The following is a 24,988-nucleotide window of genomic DNA, read 5'->3' on the forward strand; positions in this document are numbered from 1 at the left end:
GCCAGCGCCTTCTACGCCGTGCGTGCAGGCAGCGTCGTGAAGAAGGTAACCGTCTCGTGTCTCGCGGAGTTCTCCTACACGGTGTGGGTGGGTTTGTTTTATTAAATTCGTTAAAAATACCTCGATCCGTCACGAAACGCCGCGGTGACGAACCACGAACACCCCCCACGCCAAAGTGGACAGCGCCACCTATGGGACAACAATGGACGCTTCTTCAACTGCGCGTCGCCGAAACGGCGTGTTTCGCTGCCCCGTAACTCGCGGAGGGAAATTCGGCGCCGCACCAAATTTGGCCAAGCGAAAAACGAGGGGTGGCTTCACGTCCCTGTCGAGTTTCGCGGTCGTGCGCCCGAGGATTGCGGAGTTACGGCCTCGCAAAGGTGGGGTGGCTGCTGTTTGCGAGCACCTATTAAAGCCCGGAGCTGCGTGGTCTCCCACTCCACGTTACTGTGACGAGAGCCAGCGGGTAATCGAACGGCTTCAACGGCCACTGTTGGTTTCATCCGAGGTGTCGAGGGCTCATGACACTTTTGGTGGTAGCGATTTTAATTAACTCGGTTGATGATGATTGTGGTGGTGATGGTGATGTGGTTGGTGATGGTGTGGTGGTGGTGATTGTGGTGATGGTGTGGTGGTGATGGTGTGATGGTGGTGATGATGGTGTGGTGGTGGTGATGATGGTGTGGTGGTGGTGATTGTGGTGATGGTGTGGTGGTGATGGTGGTGATGTGGTGGTGATGGCGGTGATGATGATTGTGGTGGTGATGGTGGTGTGATGGTGATGGTGATGATGTGGTGTGGTGGTGATGGTGGTGATGTGGTGGTGATGGCGGTGATGATGATTGTGGTGGTGATGGTGATGTGGTTGGTGATGGTGTGGTGGTGGTGATTTGTGGTGATGGTGTGGTGGTGATGGTGTGATGGTGGTGATGATGGTGTGGTGGTGGTGATGATGGTGTGGTGGTGGTGATTGTGGTGATGGTGTGGTGGTGATGGTGGTGATGTGGTGGTGATGGCGGTGATGATGATATGTGGTGGTGATGGTGGTGTGATGGTGATGGTGATGATGTGGTGTGGTGGTGATGGTGGTGATGTGGTGGTGATGGCGGTGATGATGATTGTGGGTGGTGGTGGTGATGGTGGTGATAATGGTGTGGTGGTGATGGTGGTGATGTGGTGGTGGTGGTGGTGATGGTGTGGTGGTGATGGTGTGATGGTGTGGTGGTGATGGTGATGTGGTTGGTGATGGTGTGGTGGTGGTGATTGTGGTGATGGTGTGGTGGTGATGGTGGTGATGGTGGTGATGGTGTGATGTGGTGATATGTTGGTGATGGTGTGGTGGTGATGGTGTGATGGTGGTGATAATGTTGGTGATGGTGTGGTGGTGATGGTGTGATGGTGGTGATAATGTTGGTGATGGTGTGGTGGTGATGGTGTGGTGGTGGTGATGTGGTTGGTGATTCTGATTATAATGGTGGTGATGATGATGTGGTGGTGATTGTAGTGGTGTTGGTGGTGATGGTGGTGATGGCGTGGTGGTGGTGATTGTGGTGATAATGGTGTGGTGGTGATGTGGTTGTTGGCGATTGTAGTGGTGGAGATTGTGGTGGTAATGATGATGATGATGGTGGTGATGATGTGGTTGTTGGTGATTGTGGTGGTAATGATGATGATGGTGGTGGTGGTGTGGTGGTGATGGTGGTGATGATGATGGTGGTAGTGATTGTGGTGGTGATGATGGTGATGATGATGGTGGTGATGGTGATGATGTGGTTGTTGGCGATTGTAGTGATGGTGGTGGTGATTGTGGTGATGATGATGGTGTGGTGGTGATGGTGATGTGGTGGTGATGATGTTGATGATGTGGTTGGTGGTAGCGGTGGTGATAGTGATAGTGGTGGTGTGGTGATAGTGGTGATGATGATGGTAGTGATGATGTTGATGATGTGGTTGGTGGTGGTGATGGTGTGGTGATAGTGGTGATGATGGTGTGGTGGTGATGATGATGGTGGTGATAGTGGTGATGGTTGTCGGTAGTGGTCTCATCGTTCTCTGCGTCAATCTCCTCTTGCTATGCTTCTCTTTATAAGTGTGTAAGTATCATCGTCATATTCTCGATGCATTATCAATCTGTGTGATTGTTTGGCTCTCCTATAAGTCTTGTGGGCCGACTGTGTAAGTCTATTGCTGCTCTATGGAATTCACTGCAAGTCTAATTTATATTTCAGTCTGTGGGACTATGCGTTAACAAAACACATTCCTGCGGAGGGAGCTGGTAGGAACGTCGGGTTGCTCGGTCAATGGCCTGCAGGGTCAACGGCGGCGTGGTGTATTCCGCAAATATGCCCGACTGAGGGCGGGCACAAGCCGGCGTGAGTAGGTGAAACGTTGAGTTTTATAAGGGCACCACGGGGTGACCAGCCCCTCCCCACCCAGCCCCACCCCACCCACCCCTGACCCAGCCCCTCCCCACCCACCCCTGACCCAGCCCCTCCCCACCCAGCCCCACCCCTCCCACCAGCCCCACCCTCCCCACCCAGCCCCACCCCTCCCACCCTCCCCTCTCCACCCAGCCCGACCCCTCCCATTTTTGGATGCAGGACGGACGGACACAATAATCCCCTGTGGGCTGGTGTAACCAGGAGGTTCCTACCAGTATCAGAATCTGTCTTTATACTGCAGGAGGAATCCGATGAGCTACAAAGCTCTTTATTCACAGATGTCCAGTCGGGGCACCGGGGTGGTAAGAGCATTGCAGCAACAAAACGGTACAAAAAAAAACACCACAGCGGTGCAAATGACAAGAAAAGTTGACAAATCGTCCCCCCCCCCCAAAAAAAAACAGTATGCGTGTCGTTGCAACGATTAATCCGTTTCAACCGCAGTTTTTGAGAAAACCAACAAACAAAAAAACACAACCCCCCCCCTACTTTGTCTGCCAGTTCCCCCCCCATCATTGCGTGATCCACAAACCCCTGGCTCGCCGTGCGTGGCTGGGGTCGTCCCGGGTGTTGTGTAATCGCCCACTTCTTTGGGGGCTGCGTTGAGCAACGGAGGATTTCGTGGGCTTCGTTTTTTGTTATCGGTTTGACGTTGGCCAGAGAGTCGAACATGAATGACAAAGATCTCTCTCTCTATCTCTCTCGGCCCGGAGAGTTTTTTTCTTTATGCCACGACCACCACCACCACCGCTAACCTCCATTTGGCGGTCGCAGAATCAGAATAATTCTTTATACCGGAGGAATCTGATGAGCTGTAACGCTCTTTTTTCACAAATGATGCTGGATGCAATTACCAGCGAAACGTCGTACTCAGAAAAATGTTTTTGTACATTTTGTGGTTTCACGCTTCAACACACTGGTGGGCTAAAGCAGTGAACTATTTTGTCTTTTGTCAACGTGACACTTTTTTGCTGATTGGCCGTGTCGGGTGGTGGAGGGTTACGACACATTTATAAATAACGCGATCTAAACCCAAAACGTTGATTATGAAATGTCCATTAGTTCTTCACGGGGTGGTGCTGCTGGAGGCTGTGTGGGTGGGATCTTTGTCTTTGTCTCCAGGTGGTGCTGCTGGAGGTGACATGGTGGGATCTTTGTCTTCAGGTGGTGCTGCTGGAGGTGACATGGTGGGATCTTTGTCTTCAGCTGGTGCTGCTGGAGGTGACATGGTGGGATCTTTGTCTACAGCTGGTGCTGCTGGAGGCTGTGTGGGTGGGATCTATGTCTTTGTCTACAGGTGGTGCAGCTGGAGGTGACATGGTGGAATCTTTGTCTACAGCTGGTGCTGCTGGAGGCTGTGTGGGTGGGATCTATGTCTTTGTCTTCAGGTGGTGCTGCTGGAGGTGACATGGTGGAATCTTTGTCTACAGCTGGTGCTGCTGGAGGCTGTGTGGGTGGGATCTATGTCTTTGTCTACAGGTGGTGCTGCTGGAGGTGACATGGTGGAATCTTTGTCTACAGCTGGTGCTGCTGGAGGCTGTGTGGGTGGGGTCTTTGTCTTTGTCTTCAGGTGGTGCTGCTGGAGGCTGTGGGTGGGTTCTTTGTCTTTGTCTACAGGTGGTGCTGCTGGAGGCTGTGTGGGTGGGATCTTTGTCTTTGTCTTCAGGTGGTGCTGCTGGAGGCTGTGTGGGTGGGGTCTTTGTCTTTGTCTTCAGGTGGTGCTGCTGGAGGTGATATGGTGTGATCTTTGTCTACAGGTGGTGCTGCTGGAGGCTGGGCCCGCGCTGGGGGGCTGGGTGCGATCGTCGCGCTCCCCACACGGGGCGGTGAGCGAACTCGGCCCGCGGAGCGTGAGGCCCAACGGACTCGTCGGGGGCAACACCCTGCGCATGGTGACGGCCGCACAACCGCCACCCTCACCGCAACACCGCCACCCTCACCGCAACACCGCCACCCTCACCGCAACACCGCCACCCTCACCGCAACACCGCCACCCTCACCGCAACACCGCCACCCTCACCGCAACACCGCCACCCTCACCGCAACACTGCCAGCCTCACCGCAACACCGCCACCCTCGCCGCAACACCGCCAGCTTAACCGCAACACCGCCAGCCTCACCACAACACCGCCACCCTCACCGCAACACCACCACCCTCACCGCAACACCACCACAACACCGCCACCCTCACCACAACACCACCACCCTCGCCACAACACCGCCACCCTCACCACAACACGGTCACATCACCACTCTCTCCACCACGGCCACAACACCACCCTCACCACAACACCGCCACCCTCGTCACAACACCGTCACATCACCAATCTCTCCACCACGGCCACAACACCACCCTCACCACAACACCACCACCCTCACCACAACACCGCCACCCTCACCACAACACCACGCCTAGTTACGTAATCGCTCTCCACCGCACCTTCACCACAACAGACTCATCGACTCGCTCGCTCGCTCACCCCCACTCCCAAGCCCACCCACTCGCCCTCCCCCTGTCTCCCCGTCTCTCCCCGTCCTCTTGTGTAATCTCGTGGTTAAGTTCATCTTTGCGTGTCCGCGCGTGTACCCGTCTCCCCACGTCTCCCCGCGTCTCCCCGCGTGTCAACTCATGTCTCCCCGCGTCTCCCCGCGTCTCCCCGCGTGTCAACTCATGTCTCCCTGTGTCTCCCCGCGTCTCCCCGCGTGTCCCTCTGACTCCCCGCTTCTCCCCGCGTCTCCCCGCGTCTCCCCGCGTGTCAACTCATGTCTCCCCGCGTCTCCCCGCGTCTCCCCGCGTCTCCCAGTGTGTCAACTCATGTCTCCCTGTGTCTCCCCACGTCTTCCCGCGTGTCCCTCTGACTCCCCGCGTCTCCCCGTGTGTCAACTCATGTCTCCCCGCGTCTCCCCGCGTCTCCCCACGTCTCCCCGCGTGTCCCTGCGTGTCCCCGCGTGTCCTCGTGTCTCCCCGCGTGTCCCCGCGTGTCCCTGTGTGTCAACTCGCATGTCCACGTCTCCCCGCGTGTCCCCGCGTCTCTCCGCGTGTCAACTCATGTCTCCCCGCGTCTCCCCGCGTCTCCCCACGTCTCCCCGCGTGTCCCCGCGTGTCCTCGTGTCTCCCCGCGTCTCCCCACGTCTCCCCGCGTGTCCCCGCGTGTCCTCGTGTCTCCCCGCGTGTCCCTGTGTGTCAACTCGCATGTCCACGTCTCCCCGCGTGTCCCCGCGTCTCCCCGCGTGTCAACTCATGTCTCCCTGTGTCTCCCCGCGTCTCCCCACGTCTCCCCGCGTCTCCCCGCGTGTCAACTCATGTCTCCCTGTGTCTCCCTGCGTCTCCCCACGTCTCCCCGCGTCTCCCCGCGTGTCAACTCATGTCTCCCTGTGTCTCCCTGCGTCTCCCCACGTCTCCCCGCGTCTCCCCGCGTGTCAACTCATGTCTCCCTGTGTCTCCCCGCGTCTCGCCGCGTGTCCCTCTGACTCCCCGCGTTTCCCCGCGTCTCCCCGCGTGTCAACTCGTGTCTCCCTGTGTCTCCCCGCGTCTCCCCGCGTGTCAACTCGTGTCTCCCTGTGTCTCCCCGCGTCTCGCCGCGTGTCCCTCTGACTCCCCGCGTCTCCCCGCGTCTCGCCGCGTGTCAACTCATGTCTCCCCGCGTCTCCCCGCGTCTCCCCGCGTGTCAACTCATGTCTCCCTGTGTCTCCCCGCGTCTCCCCGCGTGTCCCTCTGACTCCCCGCGTCTCCCCGCGTGTCAACTCATGTCTCCCCGCGTGTCCCTCTGACTCCCCGCGTCTCCCCGCGTGTCAACTCATGTCTCCCTGTGTCTCCCCACGTCTCCCCGCGTGTCCCTCTGACTCCCCGCGTCTCCCCGCGTCTCCCCGTGTGTCAACTCATGTCTCCCTGTGTCTCCCCACGTCTCCCCACGTCTCCCCGCGTCTCCCCGTGTGTCAACTCATGTCTCCCCGCGTCTCCCCACGTCTCCCCGCGTGTCCCCGCGTGTCCTCGTGTCTCCCCGCGTGTCCCTGTGTGTCAACTCGCATGTCCACGTCTCCCCGCGTGTCCCCGCGTCTCCCCGCGTGTCAACTCATGTCTCCCTGTGTCTCCCTGCGTCTCCCCACGTCTCCCCGCGTGTCAACTCATGTCTCCCTGTGTCTCCCCGCGTCTCCCCACGTCTCCCCGCGTCTCCCCGCGTGTCAACTCATGTCTCCCTGTGTCTCCCCGCGTCTCGCCGCGTGTCCCTCTGACTCCCCGCGTCTCCCCGCGTCTCCCCGCGTGTCAACTCATGTCTCCCCGCGTCTCCCCGCGTCTCCCCGCGTGTCAACTCATGTCTCCCCGCGTCTCCCCGCGTCTCCCCGCGTGTCAACTCATGTCTGCCCGCGTCTCCCCACGTGTCAACTCATGTCTCCCCGTGTCTCCCCGCGTCTCCCCGCGTGTCAACTCATGTCTCCCCGTGTCTCCCCGCGTCTCCCCGCGTGTCAACTCATGTCTCCCTGTGTCTCCCCGCGTCTCCCCGCGTGTCCCTCTGACTCCCCGCGTCTCCCCGCGTCTCCCCGCGTCTCCCCGCGTCTCCCCGCGTGTCCCTCTGACTCCCCGCGTCTCCCCGCGTCTCCCCGCGTCTCCCCGCGTCTCCCCGCGTGTCCCTCTGACTCCCCGCGTCTCCCCGCGTGTCCCCGCGTCTCCCCGCGTGTCCCCGTAGCTCTCCGATCTGGGCCTCTCCGACTCGGTGCTCCCAGTGACACGAGCGTCTCCAGCCGCCAAGAACCGCTTCGTGTTCACGGGGGGCACCCTGCACCCCCTCCCCAACTCGCTGTGGTGAGACGGAGCCCACGCACGCATATACAGCAGGCCGAACGCTACACGTGGCGCTGACGCTACACGTGGCGCTGACGCTACACGTGGCACTATAACACTACACGTGGCACTATAACACTACATGTGGCGCTAACATTACACCTGACGCTGACGCTACACAGAACGCTGACGCTGCACGTGACACTACCCCTACGCGTAACGCTAACATTACACATTACGCTACCACTAAACATAACGCTACCCCTATGCATAATGGTAACACTACACGTAGAATTTAGACTATATCTAACACCACCCCAAACACAACGCTGCCCCTACACACAACGCTACCCCTACACACAACGCTGCCCCTACACACAACGCTGCCCCTACACACAACGCTACCCCTACACACAACGCTACCCCTACACACAACGCTGCCCCTACACACAACGCTGCCCCTACACACAACGCTGCCCCTACACACAACGCTACCCCTACACACAACGCTACCCCTACACACAACGCTGCCCCTACACACAACGCTGCCCCTACACACAACGCTGCCCCTACACACAACGCTACCCCTACACACAACGCTGCCCCTACACACAACGCTGCCCCTACACACAACGCTGCCCCTACACACAACGCTGCCCCTACACACAACGCTGCCCCTACACACAACGCTGCCCCTACACACAACGCTGCCCCTACACACAACGCTGCCCCTACACACAACGCTGCCCCTACACACAACGCTGCCCTTACACACAACGCTGCCCCTACACACAACGCTGCCCCTACACACAACGCTGCCCCTACACACAACGCTGCCCTTACACACAACGCTACCCCTACACACAACGCTACCCTATACCTAACACTAACTTTATACCTAACACTATACCTACCACTAAGACTGCCCCTATACTTAAAACTAACACTGCTAATATACCTAACACGACCCCTGTACCGAACACGAACCCTCTTCTCCTAACATACACACTCGCCCACTCACCTACACACCCGCTCAGCCATCCACCCACCCGCTCGCCCACTCACCTGCCCGCTCACCCGTCCGCTCACCCGCCCACCCGCCCACCCACCCGCTCGCCCACCCGCCCACCCACCCGCCCGCTCACCCGCCCACCCACCCGCCCGCTCACCCGCCCACCCACCCGCTCGCCCACTCGCTCACCCACCCGCCCGCTCACCCGCCCACCCACCCGCCCGCTCACCCGCCCACCCACCCGCCCGCTCACCCGCCCACCCACCCGCTCGCCCACCCGCTCACGCCTACATCGCGGTTGTCTCCTCCGGACAGATGATCGCCGTTTCGGATCAACGATCTCAACATTCCAGACCGCCGTCCGGATCGCGCTCCGTTCTGTCCGCACTGTGCCCCCCCCCCCCCCTCTCTCAACCATTACCGCCCCCCCTCCACCCCGCAGGGCTGCCCTGAGCCGGCGGCCCCCCTTCTCGCGCCCCCTGGCGTGGCACGTGCTGCGGGAGCCGTTCGTCCGCGGGGGCGGCGATGGCAGCGGTGGCGACGACTTCAGCGTGGACACGCTGGCCCGGCACAGGCTCGGGGACGAGGTCACGCAAAGACAAAGACACACACGCACGCTCGCGCGTACACACACGTACTCGCGCGTACACACACACGCTCGCACGTACACACACACACTCGCACGTACACACACACACTCGCACGTACAAACACGCACACTCGCTCGCACGTACACACACACACTCGCACGTACACACACACACTCGCACGTACAAACACGCACACACGCTCGCACGAGCACGCGGAAACACACACACACGCGCGTACACACACACACACACACACGCGCTCGCGCGTATACACACACACACACGCGCTTGCGCGTACACACACACACTCGCACGTACACGCACACACACGCGCGTACACACACAGACACACTCGCATGTACACACACAGACACACTCGCATGTACACACACACACTCACGCGCGTACACACACACGCACGTACACACATGCTCACTCGCACGCGCGCACACACAAACACACTTGCTCGCTCGCTTGCGCACACACAGACACTCGCGCGCACTCACACGAACGCACTCACACGTACACACAAACTCACTCCCCCCTCGCCCCCCCCCCCTCCCCCCTCCCACGTGCGCGTGTCACCACAGCTGGCGGACTGGCTGCTGGACCCGCTGTGCCGCGGCGTGTTTGCCGGCGACAGCCGCCGGCTGAGCGTGCGCTCCTGCTTCCCGGCGCTCTACCGCGCCGTCACCCTTCACGGCTCCATCGTGGGCGGCTCGCTCCTCTCCCGAGAGCCAGGTGCTACGCCACCGGGGGGGCGGTGACGTCACCGGGGGCGGCTCGCTCCTCTCCCGAGAGCCAGGTGCTACGCCACCGGGGGGGCGGTGACGCCACCGGGGGGGCTCGCTCCTCTCCCGAGAGCCAGGTGCTACGCCACCGGGGGGGCGGTGACGTCACCGGGGGGGGCTCGCTCCTCTCCCGAGAGCCAGGTGCTACGCCACCGGGGGGGCGGTGACGTCACCGGGGGGGGCTCGCTCCTCTCCCGAGAGCCAGGTGCTACGCCACCGGGGGGGCGGTGACGCCACCGGGGGGGCTCGCTCCTCTCCCGAGAGCCAGGTGCTACGCCACCGGGGGGGCGGTGACGTCACCGGGGGGGGCTCGCTCCTCTCCCGAGAGCCAGGTGCTACGCCACCGGGGGGGCGGTGACGCCACCGGGGGGGCTCGCTCCTCTCCCGAGAGCCAGGTGCTACGCCACCGGGGGGGCGGTGACGTCACCGGGGGGGGCTCGCTCCTCTCCCGAGAGCCAGGTGCTACGCCACCGGGGGCGGCTCGCTCCTCTCCCGAGAGCCAGGTGCTACGCCACCGGGGGCGCGGTGACGTCACCGGGGGGGGCTCGCTCCTCTCCCGAGAGCCAGGTGCTACGCCACCGGGGGCGGCTCGCTCCTCTCCCGAGAGCCAGGTGCTACGCCACCGGGGGCGGCTCGCTCCTCTCCCGAGAGCCAGGTGCTACGCCACCGGGGGCGGCTCGCTCCTCTCCCGAGAGCCAGGTGCTACGTCACCGGGGGCGGCTCGCTCCTCTCCCGAGAGCCAGGTGCTACGTCACCGGGGGCGGCTCGCTCCTCTCCCGAGAGCCAGGTGCTACGTCACCGGGGGCGGCTCGCTCCTCTCCCGAGAGCCAGGTGCTACGTCACCGGGGGCGGCTCGCTCCTCTCCCGAGAGCCAGGTGCTACGTCACCGGGGGCGGCTCGCTCCTCTCCCGAGAGCCAGGTGCTACGTCACCGGGGGCGGCTCGCTCCTCTCCCGAGAGCCAGGTGCTACGCCACCGGGGGCGGCTCGCTCCTCTCCCGAGAGCCAGGTGCTACGCCACCGGGGGGGCGGTGACGTCACCGGGGGGGGCGGTGACGTCACCGGGGGCGGCTCGCTCCTCTCCCGAGAGCCAGGTGCTACGCCACCGGGGGGGCGGTGACGTCACCGGGGGGGGCGGTGACGTCACCGGGGGCGGCTCGCTCCTCTCCCGAGAGCCAGGTGCTACGCCACCGGGGGGGCGGTGACGTCACCGGGGCGGCTCGCTCCTCTCCCGAGAGCCAGGTGCTACGTCACCGGGGGGGGCGGTGACGTCACCGGGGGCGGCTCGCTCCTCTCCCGAGAGCCAGGTGCTACGTCACCGGGGGGGGCGGTGACGTCACCGGGGGGGGGGGGGCAGTGACGTTGGCGGTGACGTCACCGGGGGCGGCTCGCTCCTCTCCCGAGAGCCAGGTGCTACGCCACCGGGGGGGGCGGTGACGTCACCGGGGGGGGGGGGGGCAGTGACGTTGGCGGTGACGTCACCGGGGGCAGCTCGCTCCTCTCCCGAGAGCCAGGTGCTACGCCACCGGGGGCGGCGGTGACGTCACCGGGGGGGGGCGGTGACGTCACCGGGGGCGGCTCGCTCCTCTCCCGAGAGCCAGGTGCTACGCCACCGGGGGCGGCGGTGACGTCACCGGGGGGGGCGGTGACGTCACCGGGGGCGGCTCGCTCCTCTCCCGAGAGCCAGGTGCTACGCCACCGGGGGGGCGGTGACGCCACCGGGGCGGCGGTGACGTCACCGGGGCGGCTCGCTCCTCTCCCGAGAGCCAGGTGCTACGCCACCGGGGGGGCGGTGACGTCACCGGGGCGGCGGTGACGTCACCGGGGCGGCTCGCTCCTCTCCCGAGAGCCAGGTGCTACGCCACCGTGGGGGCGGTGACGCCACCGGGGCGGCGGTGACGTCACCGGGGCGGCTCGCTCCTCTCCCGAGAGCCAGGTGCTACGCCACCGGGGGCGGCGGTGACGTCACCGGGGGGGGCGGTGACGTCACCGGGGGCGGCTCGCTCCTCTCCCGAGAGCCAGGTGCTACGTCACCGGGGGCGGCGGTGACGTCACCGGGGGGGGGCGGTGACGTCACCGGGGCGGCGGCGGTGACGTCACCGGGGGGGGGGGGCAGTGACGTTGGCGGTGACGTCACCGGGGGCAGCTCGCTCCTCTCCCGAGAGCCAGGTGCTACGCCACCGGGGGCGGCGGTGACGTCACCGGGGGGGGGGCGGTGACGTCACCGGGGGGGGGCGGTGACGTCACCGGGGCGGTGGTGACGTCACCCGGGTGGCGCGTTTAGGCCGCGTGAAGTGCACGAACGCCCCTTAGGTCACATGACGATCCAGGCGCCACGGGTTGACCGACTGAGACTGACCGATGCATTATCTGTGCCCCATCCCACCCACCCACCCCACCAACCTCACCAACCCCACCCACCCACCCCCACCCCCACCCACCCACCCCCACCCCCACCCACCCCACCCCACCCACCCCCACCCACCCCCCCACCCCACCCCACCCACCCACCCCCACCCACCCCACCCACCCCACCCCACCCACCCACCCCACCCACCCCCACCCACCCCACCCACCCACCCACCCCCACCCACTCCACTCCACCCACCCCCACCCACCCCACTCCACCCACCCACCTCACCTACCCCCACCCACCCCCACCCAACCCCACCAACCCCACCTACCCCCACCCACCCACCCCACCCACCCCCACCCAACCCCACCAACCCCACCTACCCCCACCCACCCCACCCACCTCACCCACCCCACCCACCCACCTCACCCACCCCACCCACCTCACCCACCCCACCCACCTCACCCACCCCACCCACCTCACCCACCCCACCCACCCCCACCAACCCCACCCACCCCCACCCACCTCACCCACCCCCACCCACCAACCCAACCCCACCCCACCCCCACCCACCCCCACCCACCTCACCCACCTCACCCACCTCACCCACCCCCACCAACCCCACCCAACCCCACCCACCCACTCCACTCCACCCACCCCCACCCACCCCACTCCACCCACCCACCTCACCCACCCCCACCAACCCCACCCAACCCCACCCAACCCCACCCACCCCACCCTATCCCACCAACCAACCCCCCCCCCCGAATTTAATGGTGTAGGCTTACGACGACCCACCGGCCTGCTCTCCTTTCTAAACGTCGAGGGTGTTTCGATGTAAAGCTTCTTTCGTGACTGCAGGGATTAATCTTCTTGGTTCTTTCGGTAAAGTCATCACGTAGAAGGGTAATAATAAAATAATAAAAATATAACATGATCAAATAATTCTCACGACGTTTCGATTGCAACGCAAGCAGCCGTCCTCAGGTGAAGACGCTGTCTTTCCGACAGACCTGTTCTTCTGTCTGTCGGAAAGACAGCGTCTGAATGACTGAATGACGCTGTCTTCCCGACAGACCTGTTCTTCTGTCTGTCGGAAAGACAGCGTCTGAATGACTGAATGACGCTGTCTTTCCGACAGACCTGTTCCTCTGTCTGTCGGAAAGACAGCGTCTGAATGACTGAATGACGCTGTCTTTCCGACAGACCTGTTCCTCTGTCTGTCGGAAAGACAGCGTCTGAATGACTGAATGAAGCTGTCTTTCCGACAGACCTGTTCTTCACCTGAGGACGGCTGCTTGCGTTGTGGCCGAAGCGTTGTGAGAATTATTTTATTATGTTTTATTTTTATTATTTTATTACGTTGTATTTTTATAATTTAATAATGTTTTATTTTTATTATTTTATTATGTTTTATTTGTATTATTTTATTATGTTTTATTTTTATTATTTTATTGTTTTATTTTTATTATTTTATTATATTTATTTTTATTATTTTATTATTTCCCTTCTACGTGACTTTACCGAAAGAACCAAGTAGGTCAAGGGTGTTGTTTTCACAACGGCGGTCGAGCAGCGATTCAGTTGTGTCCACGCAGACGCCACGTGCAGAGACGGAGATGCTGCTCTTGCGCTTACCGCCGTCCCGTTCTCACCACCCGTCCCCCGGCACAGACGACCCGGCCATCTCGTCCAACGAGCTCGTCAAGAGGTCCCGGCGGGAGCGGTGGGCCATGTGGTCCCTGCGCGAAGGCATGGGCAGCCTGCCCAATGCCCTGGGGGCATTCCTGGAAGGCAGGGGCGTCGAGGTGCTCACCAACGCAGCTGTGCGGCGGATCGACTTTACGGGCGACCGCAGAGCCACGGTGAGTTTTATTCTTAGGTTTTTTCGGTAAAGTCACGTAGGTAAAACATCAAAATTAATAAAAATAAAATAAAGATAAAATAAAGATCACGACGTTTTGGTAGGCAACACAAGTCTCCGTCATCAGGTGGGACCGTCACAGCCAGATTAGCTGCATCAAGTGAGGCAGTGATTCAAGATGTAATCCCTTGTTATCTCGGCATCTTTTATTAATGTTGATGTTTTACCTACGTGACTTTACTGAAAAAACTAAGAATATGAATCCTTGCAGTCACGAAAGCTTCAAATCTAGAAGCCACGGTGAGTTTTCGTCGTGAGATGTTATCGACAACCAATTGGAAACTCATTTGCCAGTAAGAAATATGATTGTTTTTTTACCCTTCTATCTGGCAACAAAACTGACACCTTGTTTGCATAGACCACAATACCTGCGGTCATAATGCAAACCAAAAACATAACTCTGATCATCTATGCACTGTCCTTGAAGTTGATTGGTCCACACCCGTACGCCTTTTGGCGTCATCTGGTCTAACACCATGTGAGACTAGGCTCTAAGGAAAGCTGTCTAGCACATATTATTAAATAGTCAATGTTGTACTGTGGTGTCGTTTTAGGTGGAATTTGACGGTGATACAATTACAGTGGACCACATAATTAGCACATTACCTGCAAGAGGTGAGCGGATGGTTGAGTGGTTGAGTAGCTTGGGTGGGTGATTGAGTGGATGGGTGGGTGAATGGCTGAGCGAGTGCATGGGTGGGTGAGTGGCTGAATGGGTGGATGAGTGGGTGACTAGGTGGGGTGGGTGAATATGTGAGCGAGTGGGTGGGTGGGTGGCTGAATGGGTAAGTGAGTTAGTAGGTGGGGTGGGTGAATGGGTGGGTGAGTGGCTGAATAGGTGGATGATTGGGTGAATGTGAGTGAATGAGTGGGTGATTGTGTGGAGGGGTGAGTGGCTGAATAGGTCGATGATTGGGTGAATATGTGAATGAGTGGGTGATTGTGTGGAGCGGTGAGTAAATGAATAGATCGGTGAGTGGGTTGGTAAGTGAATAGATGGGTGAGTGGGTGGGGAAGCAAATAGATGGGTGAGTGATTGTGTGAGTGAGTGGGTATGAGAGATGGTGAATGGGTGGGTGGGTGACTAGGCGGATGGGTGAGTGAGTGAGTGAGGTAGGTGGGTGGCGAATGGGTAGGTGAGTGGATGGGTGGGTGAGTGAATAGATGTGTGAGTGAGTGGGTTTGAGGGATGGTGAATGGGTGGGTGAGTGACTAGGCGGATGGGCGAGTGAGTGAGTGAGGTCGGTGGGTGGCGAATGGGTGGGTGAGTGGATGGGTGGGTTAGTGAATAGATGGGTGAGTGAGTGGATGGGTGGGTAAGTGAATAGATGGGTGAGTGATCGAGTGAGTGACTGTCCCCCGCGTGTCCCCCACGTGTCCCCCGCGTGTCCCAGCCCTGTCCCCGCTGCTGCCCGCTGACCTGTCCGCGCTGCGGGAGGATCTGCGCCGTATCCGCTCCGTCACTGTGGCTGTGGTGAACCTGGAGTACCCAGGCAGAGTACTCCCCGTGCAGGCGAGTAGTCTCCCCGTGTCTCCACGTGTCTCCACGTGTCTCCGCGTGTCTCGGCGTGTCTCCGCGTGTCTCCGCGTGTCTCCCCGTGTCTCCCCGTGTCTCCGCGTGTCTCCACGTGTCTCCGTGTCTCCACGTGTCTCCACGTGTCTCCGCGTGTCTCGGTATGTCTGCAAGTAGTCTCCACGTGTCCCCGTGTCTCCACGTGTCCCCGTGTCTCCACGTGTCTCCACGTGTCTCCGCGTGTCTCGGTATGTCTGCAAGTAGTCTCCACGTGTCCCCGTGTCTCCACGTGTCCCCGTGTCTCCACGTGTCCCCGTGTCTCCACGTGTCTCCGCGTGTCTCCGCGTGTCTCCGCGTGTCTCCGCGTGTCTCAGTATATCCACAAGTGTCTCCGCGTGTCCCCGTGTTTCCACGTGTCTCCCCGTGTCTCCACGTGTCTCTGCGTGTCTCGGCGTGTCTCTGCGTGTCCCCGTGTCTCCACGTGTCTCGGTATGTCTGCAAGTAGTCTCCACGTGTCCCCGTGTCTCCACGTGTCTCCACGTGTCTCCACGTGTCTCAGTATATCCACAAGTGTCTCCACGTGCATCCCTGTGTCTCCATGCGCCTCTGCGTATTTCCGCGTGTGTCCATGTTTCACCAAATGACCGTGTGTCTCCCCGTGTGTCTCCCCTCCCCCCCGTGTGTCTCCCCGTGTGTCTCCCCGTGTGTCTCCCCTCCCCCCCGTGTGTCTCTCCGTGTGTCTCCCCATGTGTGTGTCTCCCTGTGTGTCTCCCCATGTGTGTGTCTCTCCGTGTGTCTCCCCTCCCCCATGTGTGTGTCTCCCCATGTGTGTGTCTCCCCCCATGTGTGTGTCTCCCCCGGTGTGTCTCCGTGTGTCTCCGTGTGTCTCCCCGTGTGTCTCCCCCGGTGTGTCTCCCCCGGTGTGTCTCCCCGTGTGTCTCCCCGTGTGTCTCCCCGTGTGTCTCCGTGTGTCTCCCCCCCTACCCCCGTGTGCCTCCCCGTGTGTCTCCCCATGTGTGTGTCTCCCCATGTGTGTGTGTCTCCCCATGTGTGTGTGTCTCCGTGTGTCTCTCCCCCTCCCCCTGTGTGTCTCCCCATGTGTGTGTCTCCTCGTGTGTCTCCCCTCCCCCCGTGTGTCTCCCCATGTGTGTGTCTCCCCCGGTGTGTCTCCGTGTGTCTCCCCTCTCCCCGTGTGTCTCCCCCGGTGTGTCTCCCCGTGTGTCTCCCCGTGTGTCTCCCCCCTTCCCCCCCGTGTGTCTCCCCGTGTGTCTCCCCGTGTGTCTCCCCACGTGTGTGTCTCTCCGTGTGTCTCTCCCCCTCCCCCCGTGTGTCTCTCCGTGTGTGTGTCTCCCCATGTGTGTGTCTCTCCGCGTGTCTCCCCCTCTCCCCCCGTGTGTCTCCCCGTGTGTCTCCCCATGTGTGTGTCTCTCCGCGTGTCTCCCCCTCTCCCCCCGTGTGTCTCCCCGTGTGTCTCCCCATGTGTGTGTCTCTCCGCGTGTCTCCCCCTCTCCCCCCGTGTGTCTCCCCGTGTGTCTCCCCATGTGTGTGTCTCTCCGTGTGTCTCTCCCTCTCCCCCCGTGTGTCTCCCCGTGTGTCTCCCCATGTGTGTGTCTCTCCGCGTGTCTCTCCCTCTCCCCCCGTGTGTCTCCCCGTGTGTCTCCCCATGTGTGTGTCTCTCCGTGTGTCTCTCCCTCTCCCCCCGTGTGTCTCCCCGTGTGTCTCCCCATGTGTGTGTCTCTCCGCGTGTCTCCCCCCCTCCCCCTGTGTGTCTCCCCGTGTGTCTCCCCATGTGTGTGTCTCTCCGCGTGTCTCCCCCCCTCCCCCTGTGTGTCTCCCCGTGTGTCTCCCCATGTGTGTGTCTCTCCGTGTGTCTCTCCCTCTCCCCCCGTGTGTCTCCCCGTGTGTCTCCCCATGTGTGTGTCTCTCCGCGTGTCTCCCCCCCTCCCCCCGCGTGTCTCCGCGTGTCTCAGGGGTTTGGACATCTCCTCCCATCGTCCGAGTCCGGCCCGGTGCTGGGCGTCGTGTACGACAGCGCACTCTTCCCCGAGCACGACCGGCGCGACGCAGAGAGCACACGGCTCACGGTGCGACGTCACGTCACACCACATCACACCACGTCACACTACCCCACGTCACACCACGTCACCCCACGTCACACCCCCCACGTCATACCACGTCACCCCACGCCACGTCATACCACCCCACGTCACACCACGCCACGTCATACCACCCCACGTCACCCCACGTCACCCCACGTCACACCCCCCACGTCATACCACCCCACGTCACCCCACGTCACACACACCACGTCACCCCACGTCACACACACCACGTCACACCACGTCACCCCACGTCACACACACCACGTCACACACACCACGTCACCACACGTCACACACGCCACGTCACACCCCCCACGTCATACCACCCCACGTCACCCCACCCCACGTCACCCCACGTCACACACACCACGTCACCCCCCACGTCACCCCACGTCACCCCACGTCACGCCCCCCATGTCATACCACCCCACGTCACCCCACCCCACGTCACCACACGTCACACACGCCACGTCACACCCCCCACGTCATACCACCCCACGTCACCCCACCCCACGTCACCCCACGTCACACACACCACGTCACCCCCCACGTCACCCCACGTCACTCCACGTCACGCCCCCCATGTCATACCACCCCACGTCACCCCACCCCACGTCACCACACGTCACACACGCCACGTCACACCCCCCACGTCATACCACCCCACGTCACCCCACCCCACGTCACCCCACGTCACACACACCACGTCACCCCCCACGTCACCCCCCACGTCACCCCACGTCACTCCACGTCACGCCCCCCATGTCATACCACCCCACGTCACCCCACCCCACGTCACCCCACGTCACACCCCCCACGTCACACCCCACGTCACCCCACGTCACACCCCCCACGTCACCCCACCCCACGTCACCCCACGTCACACCCCCCACGTCACACCCCCCACGTCACACCCCCCACGTCACACCCCCCACGTCACACCACGTCACACCACGTCATACCACCCCACGTCACCCCACGTCACCCCACGTCACACCCCCCACGTCATACCACCCCACGTCACCCCACGTCACACCCCCCACGTCACACCACACCACGTCACCCCACGTCACCCCACGTCACCCCACGTCACCCCACGTCACACCCCCCACGTCATACCACACCACGTCACCCCACGTCACCCCACGTCACCCCACGTCACCCCACGTCACCCCACGTCACACCCCCCACGTCATACCACACCACGTCACCCCACGTCACCCCACGTCACCCCACGTCACCCCACGTCACACCCCCCACGTCATACCACCCACGTCACCCCACGTCACACCCCCCACGTCATACCACACCACGTCACCCCACGTCACCCCACGTCACACCCCCCACGTCATACCACACCACGTCACCCCACGTCACCCCACGTCACACCCCCCACGTCATACCACACCACGTCACCCCACGTCACCCCACGTCACACCCCCCACGTCATACCACACCACGTCACCCCACGTCACCCCACGTCACACCCCCCACGTCATACCCCCCACGTCACACCCCCCACGTCATACCACACCACGTCACCCCACGTCACACCCCCCACGTCATACCACACCACGTCACACCCCGCGTCACACCCCACGTCACCCCGCGTGGTCACAGGTGATGCTGGGGGGTGCGTGGTTCGAGGAGGCGTACGGGGGTCTGGGTGCGGGCGAGGGGGAGCTGGAGTCGCTGCTGGCGGACGCGGCGGAGGGAGCCGTGAGGTCCCAGCTCGGGGTGGACGTGCGGCCTGCGAGCACCACCGTCAGCCTCAACCAGGTGGGCAGCGGCGACAGCGGCACAACCGACAGCGGCACAACCGACAGCGGCACAACCGACAGCGACACAATCGACAGCACCACAACCGACGGCACCACAACCGCTGGCACCACAACCGACAGCGACACAACCAACAGCGACACAACCGACAGCACCACAACTGCCAGCACCACAACCGACAGCACCACAACCGCTGGCACCACTACCGCCAGCAGCACAACCAACAGCGACACAACCGACAGCAACACAACCGCCAGCACCACAACCGACAGCACCACAACCGCCAGCACCACAACCGCCAACCACACAACCGCCAGTGCCACAACCAACAGCGCCACAACCACCAGCAACACAACCGCCAACCACACAACCAACAGTGCCACAACCGCCACCACACAACCTCCCACCCTCAACCAGTATATATACAAATACGGTTTTCTTGGAATTTCTCATTTACTTGATACAGCAATCGTGCTGTGACTGTTCCACCTGAAGACGGAAGCTTGTGTTGCCTCCGAAACGTCGTGATTTTTATTTTATTTTTTATTTTACTTTTATTAATTTAAAATTTTTACCTACGTGACTTTACCGAAAAAACCTAAGAATATGAATCTTTGCAGTCACGAAAGCTTCAAATCTAGAATTTATTCTAGAATTTATTCTAGATTTGAAGCTATTCTAGATTTGAAGCTTTCGTGACTGCAATGATTCATATTCTTAGGTGTTTTCGGTAAAGTCACGTAGGTAAAAACATTAAAAAGTTAAATAAAATAAAAATAAAACTCCTGCAATCTCTCAAAATTTTCACGAACATTAATTGTCACGCACAACGAGTCTGTGTGGAAAATGTCAGCTCCATTGTATCACGGGAAGTGGGTTAAAAAACGACCGAAAGATTTGCACGGTCCTAAGCAAGCAAGCGAACTTAATATAAAGGATTTAACAAAGGCTCATTCCTAACAGCGTGTTTCAGCCGCACCGAACCTCACAATAATAATGATATCCAGGGTCTACCTTGGCTCCTCCCACCCTCAACCAGTATATATACAAGGACTGTTTTCTTTGAATGTCTCACTTACTTGATACAGCTGTTGTGGCTGTGACGGTACCACCTGAAGACGGAAGCTTGTGTTGCCTCCGAAACGTCGTGATTTTTATTTTATTTAACTTTTTAATGTTTTTACCTACGTGACTTTACCGAAAAAATCTAGAATTTATTCATAGTTTTACCCGAAAAACTAAAAAAACAACAACGACACCCCACGTGGCTGTGTCTGCCTGTCTGCCTCTTTTCCAGGACTGCATTCCTCAATACGAAGTCGGACACTGGAAAATCATGGGTAAGCGAGCAAAGCACTGTGGGAAAAATTACCCACGATCCCTTGAGAGTGGGGGGGGGGGGAGGGTGCCCTGCGCTTGATTGCAGTGCTCTGCGTATATCCGGCGTCCCGAGTTCGATTGCCGCTCTCACGGCCATCGCCGGTGACGATTATCTGAACCGGTCTTTGGCCTCCCCTAGGTCGACTCGGCCTTAAATTAGTACCTGGAGCACTGGGGAGACAAAGGTGGCCCAGCGTGGTGCTGACCATCGACCCACCCTGGGTCTGTCTCAATACCTCCTGCAAGCAGCGAGCCTTCCACACATCACGTGACAGCCTCCAAGTGCACCTAGCCTGGCACATCAGTTAACTTATAACAACACGGTCCTGTCACATGACCTCCTGCAAGCAGCGAACCTTCCACACATCACGTGACGGCCTCCACGTGCACCTAGCCTGGCACATCGATGAACCCATACCACCTGGGTTCTCTCACGTGACCTGCTCCTGCCATCAGCGAACCTTCCACACATCACGTGACGGCCTCGACGTGCACCTAGCCTGGCGCGCTGACGTTTTGCCCGCAGAGAGGATCGCGGGGGAGGTGGGGTCCCGGCGTCTGCCGCTGAGTCTCACCGGCGCCTCCTTCAACGGCGTCTCCATCAACGACTGCGTCTTCAACGCGGCGGCGGCCGTCGCCACGCTCCTCCGGACGCACGCGTGAACCCCCTCTCACGAGTGCCACACCGGAGTGGGGGGGGTGTGGGGGGTGGGGGGGCGGAGGTGGGGGGGGGCGAAGATTGGGGTGGGGGGCCTGTGTGTAACCCGTACTCGGATTCAGGATCGGTGTCTTGAGTTGTGGACTGGGTCTCACGATTGGAGTCTTGAGACCGGGTCTCAACTCAAGACACTGATCCTGAAGTCAAGACACTGATCAGAGTCTTGAGTTGAGACTGCGTTTCAGGGTCAGAGTCTTGAGTTGAGACCGGGTCTCAGGATCAGAGTCTTGAGTTGAGACCGGGTCTCAGGGTCAGAGTCTTGAGTTGAGACCGGGTCTCAGGATCAGAGTATTGAGTTGAGACTGCGTTTCAGGATCAGTCTTGAGTTGAGACCGGGTCTCAGGGTCAGAGTCTTGAGTTGAGACTGGGTCTCAGGATCAGAGTCTTGAGTTGAGACTGCGTTTCAGGATCAGAGTCTTGAGTTGAGACCGGGTCTCAGGGTCAGAGTCTTGAGTTGAGACTGGGTCTCAGGATCAGAGTCTTGAGTTGAGACCGAGTCTCAGGATCGGAGTCCTGAGTTGAGACCGGGTCTCAGGATCAGAGTCTTGAGTTGAGACCGGGTCTCAGGATTAGTGTCTTGAGTTGAGACCGGGTCTCAGGGTCAGTGTCTAGAGTAGAGACCGGGTCTCAGGGTCAGAGTCTTGAGTTGAGACCGGGTCTCAGGGTCAGAGTCTTGAGTTGAGACTGGGTCTCAGGGTCAAGAGTCTTGAGTTGAGACCGGATCTCAGGGTCAGAGTCTTGAGTTGAGACTGGGTCTCAGGATCAGAGTCTTGAGTTGAGACCGGGTCTCAACTCAAGACACTGATCCTGAACTCAAGACACTGATCAGAGTCTTGAGTTGAGACCGGGTCTCAGGGTCAGAGTCTTGAGTTGAGACCGGGTCTCAGGGTCAGAGTCTTGAGATGAGACTGGGTCTCAGGATCAGAGTCTTGAGTTGAGACTGCGTTTCAGGATCAGAGTCTTGAGTTGAGACTGGGTCTCAGGATCAGAGTCTTGAGTTGAGACTGCGTTTCAGGATCAGAGTCTTGAGTAGAGACTGGGTCTCAGGGTCAGAGTCTTGAGTTGAGACTGCGTTTCAGGATCAGAGTCTTGAGTTGAGACCGAGTCTCAGGATCGGAGTCCTGAGTTGAGACTGGGTCTCAGGGTCAGAGTCTTGAGTTGAGACCGGGTCTCAGGATCAGAGTCTTGAGTTTAGACCGGGTCTCAGGATCAGAGTCTTGAGTTGAGACTGGGTCTCAGGGTCAGAGTCTTGAGTTGAGACCGGGTCTCAGGATCAGAGTCTTGAGTTGAGACTGGGTCTCAGGATCAGAGTCTTGAGTTGAGACTGGGTCTCAGGGTCAAGAGTCTTGAGTTGAGACCGGGTCTCAGGGTCAGAGTCTTGAGTTGAGACTGGGTCTCAGGGTCAAGAGTCTTGAGTTGAGACCGGGTCTCAGGGTCAGAGTCTTGAGTTGAGACCGGGTCTCAGGGTCAGTCTTGAGTTGAGACTGCGTTTCAGTATTAGAGTCTTGAGTTGAGACTGCGTTTCAGGATCAAAGTCTTGAGTTGAGACTGCGTTTCAGGGTCAGAGTCTTTAGTTGAGACCGGGTCTCAGGGTCAGAGTCGTGGGTTGAGACTGCATTTCAGGATCAGAGTCTTGGGTTGAGACTGCATTTCAGGATCAGTGTCTTGAGTTGAGACTGCATTTCAGGATCAGAGTCTTGGGTTGAGACTGCATTTCAGGATCAGAGTCTTGAGTTGAGACTGCATTTCAGGATCAGAGTCTTGAGACCGGGTCTCAGGATCAGTGTCTTGGGGTGAGACTGCATCTCAGGATTGTAATCTTGACTCTGATCCTGAAATAACTTCTCAAACACTTACACCCATCCCACCCTTTATTGCTGCACTTAACGAGATTGAAAATGAAAATGTAAGCGAAACGCGTTGCCGCGAATATAGTTTTTTTACAACGTGTGATGACAATGTTGGCGAATGATCATGTACACACATTATCGATTGTACCTTTAATATAAATTCTGAGAATATTTCTACAACTGTGTCGAGTATTTTCTATACACGTACGGATCCTGCCTTAATCCAAACCGTATTATACAGCACGGTAAAATCTTCTTGGTTCTTTCGGTAAAGTCACATAGAAGGGAAATAATTAAAATTATAAAACATAATAAAATAATTCTCACGACGTTTCGGCCACAACGCAAGCAGCCGTCCTCAGGTGAAGAACAGGTCTGTCGGAAAGACAGCGTCTGAATGACTGAATGACGCTGTCTTTCCGACAAACCTGTTCTTTCTGTCTGTCGGAAAGACAGCGTCTGAATGACTGAATGACGCTGTCTTTCCGACAGACCTGTTCTTTCTGTCTGTCGGAAAGACAGCGTCTGAATGACTGAATGAAGCTGTCTTTCCGACAAACCTGTTCTTTCTGTCTGTCGGAAAGACAGCGTCTGAATGACTGAATGACGCTGTCTTTCCGACAGACCTGTTCTTTCTGTCTGTCGGAAAGACAGCGTCTGAATGACTGAATGATGCTGTCTTTCCGACAGACCTGTTCTTTCTGTATGTCGGAAAGACAGCGTCTGAATGACTGAATGACGCTGTCTTTCCGACAGACCTGTTCTTCAGACCTGTTCTTCACCTGAGGACGGCTGCTTGCGTTGTGGCCGAAACGTCGTGAGAATTATTTTATTAGGTTATATTATTTTTATTATTTTTTTATTTCCCTTCTACGTGACTTTACCGAAAGAACCAAGAAGATGAATCCCTGCAGCAGTCACGAAAGAAGCTTTAAATCGAAAACACGGTACAATGTTTCGCAAACGCGCAATCGACAAGCATGCGTGCTGTAACGACTGTTTAAAATGAAGCGTTGTAATTTGCAGTCCTTGGTCAATTCACTGCTGGATGAGAATGCATCCCCGTCGCGTCATCATCGCTCGCGATCGCCCAAGAATCAGGGAGATGGACGTCACGGTGGCTAGGAGATGTTAACTGCCTCGCCTGGTATACAGGAGGTCGTGGGTTCGATCCCGACCCTGACGCCTGCTGCTGTATATTTGGAGTTTGCGTGTCTCTCTCATCATCATCACGGTGGCGAGGAGATGTTAACTACCTCGCCTGGTGTACAGGAGGTCGTGGGTTCGATCCCGACCCTGATGCCTGCTGTGTATTTGGAGTTTGCGTGTCTCTGTCACATCATCACGGTGGCTAGGAGATGTTGACTACCTCGCCTGGTGTACAGGCGGTCGTGGGTTCGATCCCGACCCTGACGCCTGCTGCTGTATATAAGGTACTCGGTTTCATTTACTTGGTTTAGCCCTGTGAGCCATTCGGCTCTTGAATCAGGTGCAACCGCAAAAAAACAAAAACATGAACATGAAAACATCTTAAAGTGACTATGTGACTAAGTGCAAACAGAAAAATCCAGGAAAAAACTGCAAAGTCTTCCAGAAAAAAATCACCGTACACCAACGCTGTGCAGAAATCCCAGTGGGATGATGCAAGTCAAACAACAACAAGCACAAGACAACTTAGATTAAAGCCATCATTCTAACTGCGTACTACAACAAACAAACAAGGCCAAACCCAAAACAACTTTTCGAAATCACAAAAA

The 24,988-nt window shown here is 58.8% G+C and overlaps 1 protein-coding gene across 6 annotated transcripts; it reads left to right on the forward strand.

Annotated features, from left to right (window-relative positions):
* The first annotated feature begins 137 nt into the window (after positions 1-137).
* On the forward strand, positions 138-23,438 carry LOC133358497 (protoporphyrinogen oxidase-like). 6 transcript variants are annotated; one of them, XM_061576840.1, is made up of 12 exons: positions 138-466; positions 4,199-4,333; positions 7,127-7,242; positions 8,676-8,820; positions 9,414-9,564; positions 13,640-13,830; positions 14,444-14,504; positions 15,284-15,402; positions 17,373-17,486; positions 19,125-19,283; positions 20,581-20,623; positions 21,190-23,438. In XM_061576840.1, the coding sequence occupies exons 1-12, from the start codon at positions 203-205 to the stop codon at positions 21,324-21,326; spliced, it is 1,635 nt and encodes a 544-aa protein (XP_061432824.1). In that variant the 5' UTR covers positions 138-202; the 3' UTR covers positions 21,327-23,438. The 6 variants fall into 6 exon arrangements, with proteins under 6 accessions (XP_061432824.1, XP_061432829.1, XP_061432827.1 ...); XM_061576845.1 differs by having other exon boundaries at positions 251-380; positions 21,190-23,431; XM_061576843.1 differs by lacking the exon at positions 138-466 and adding an exon at positions 503-536 and having other exon boundaries at positions 21,190-23,432.
* The last annotated feature ends 1,550 nt before the right edge of the window (positions 23,439-24,988 follow it).

Source organism: Lethenteron reissneri, chromosome 62 (assembly GCF_015708825.2).
Source record: "Lethenteron reissneri isolate LAM-NWPU_2019-01 chromosome 62, ASM1570882v1, whole genome shotgun sequence".
In the NCBI taxonomy this organism is placed as follows: Eukaryota; Metazoa; Chordata; class Hyperoartia; order Petromyzontiformes; family Petromyzontidae; genus Lethenteron; species Lethenteron reissneri.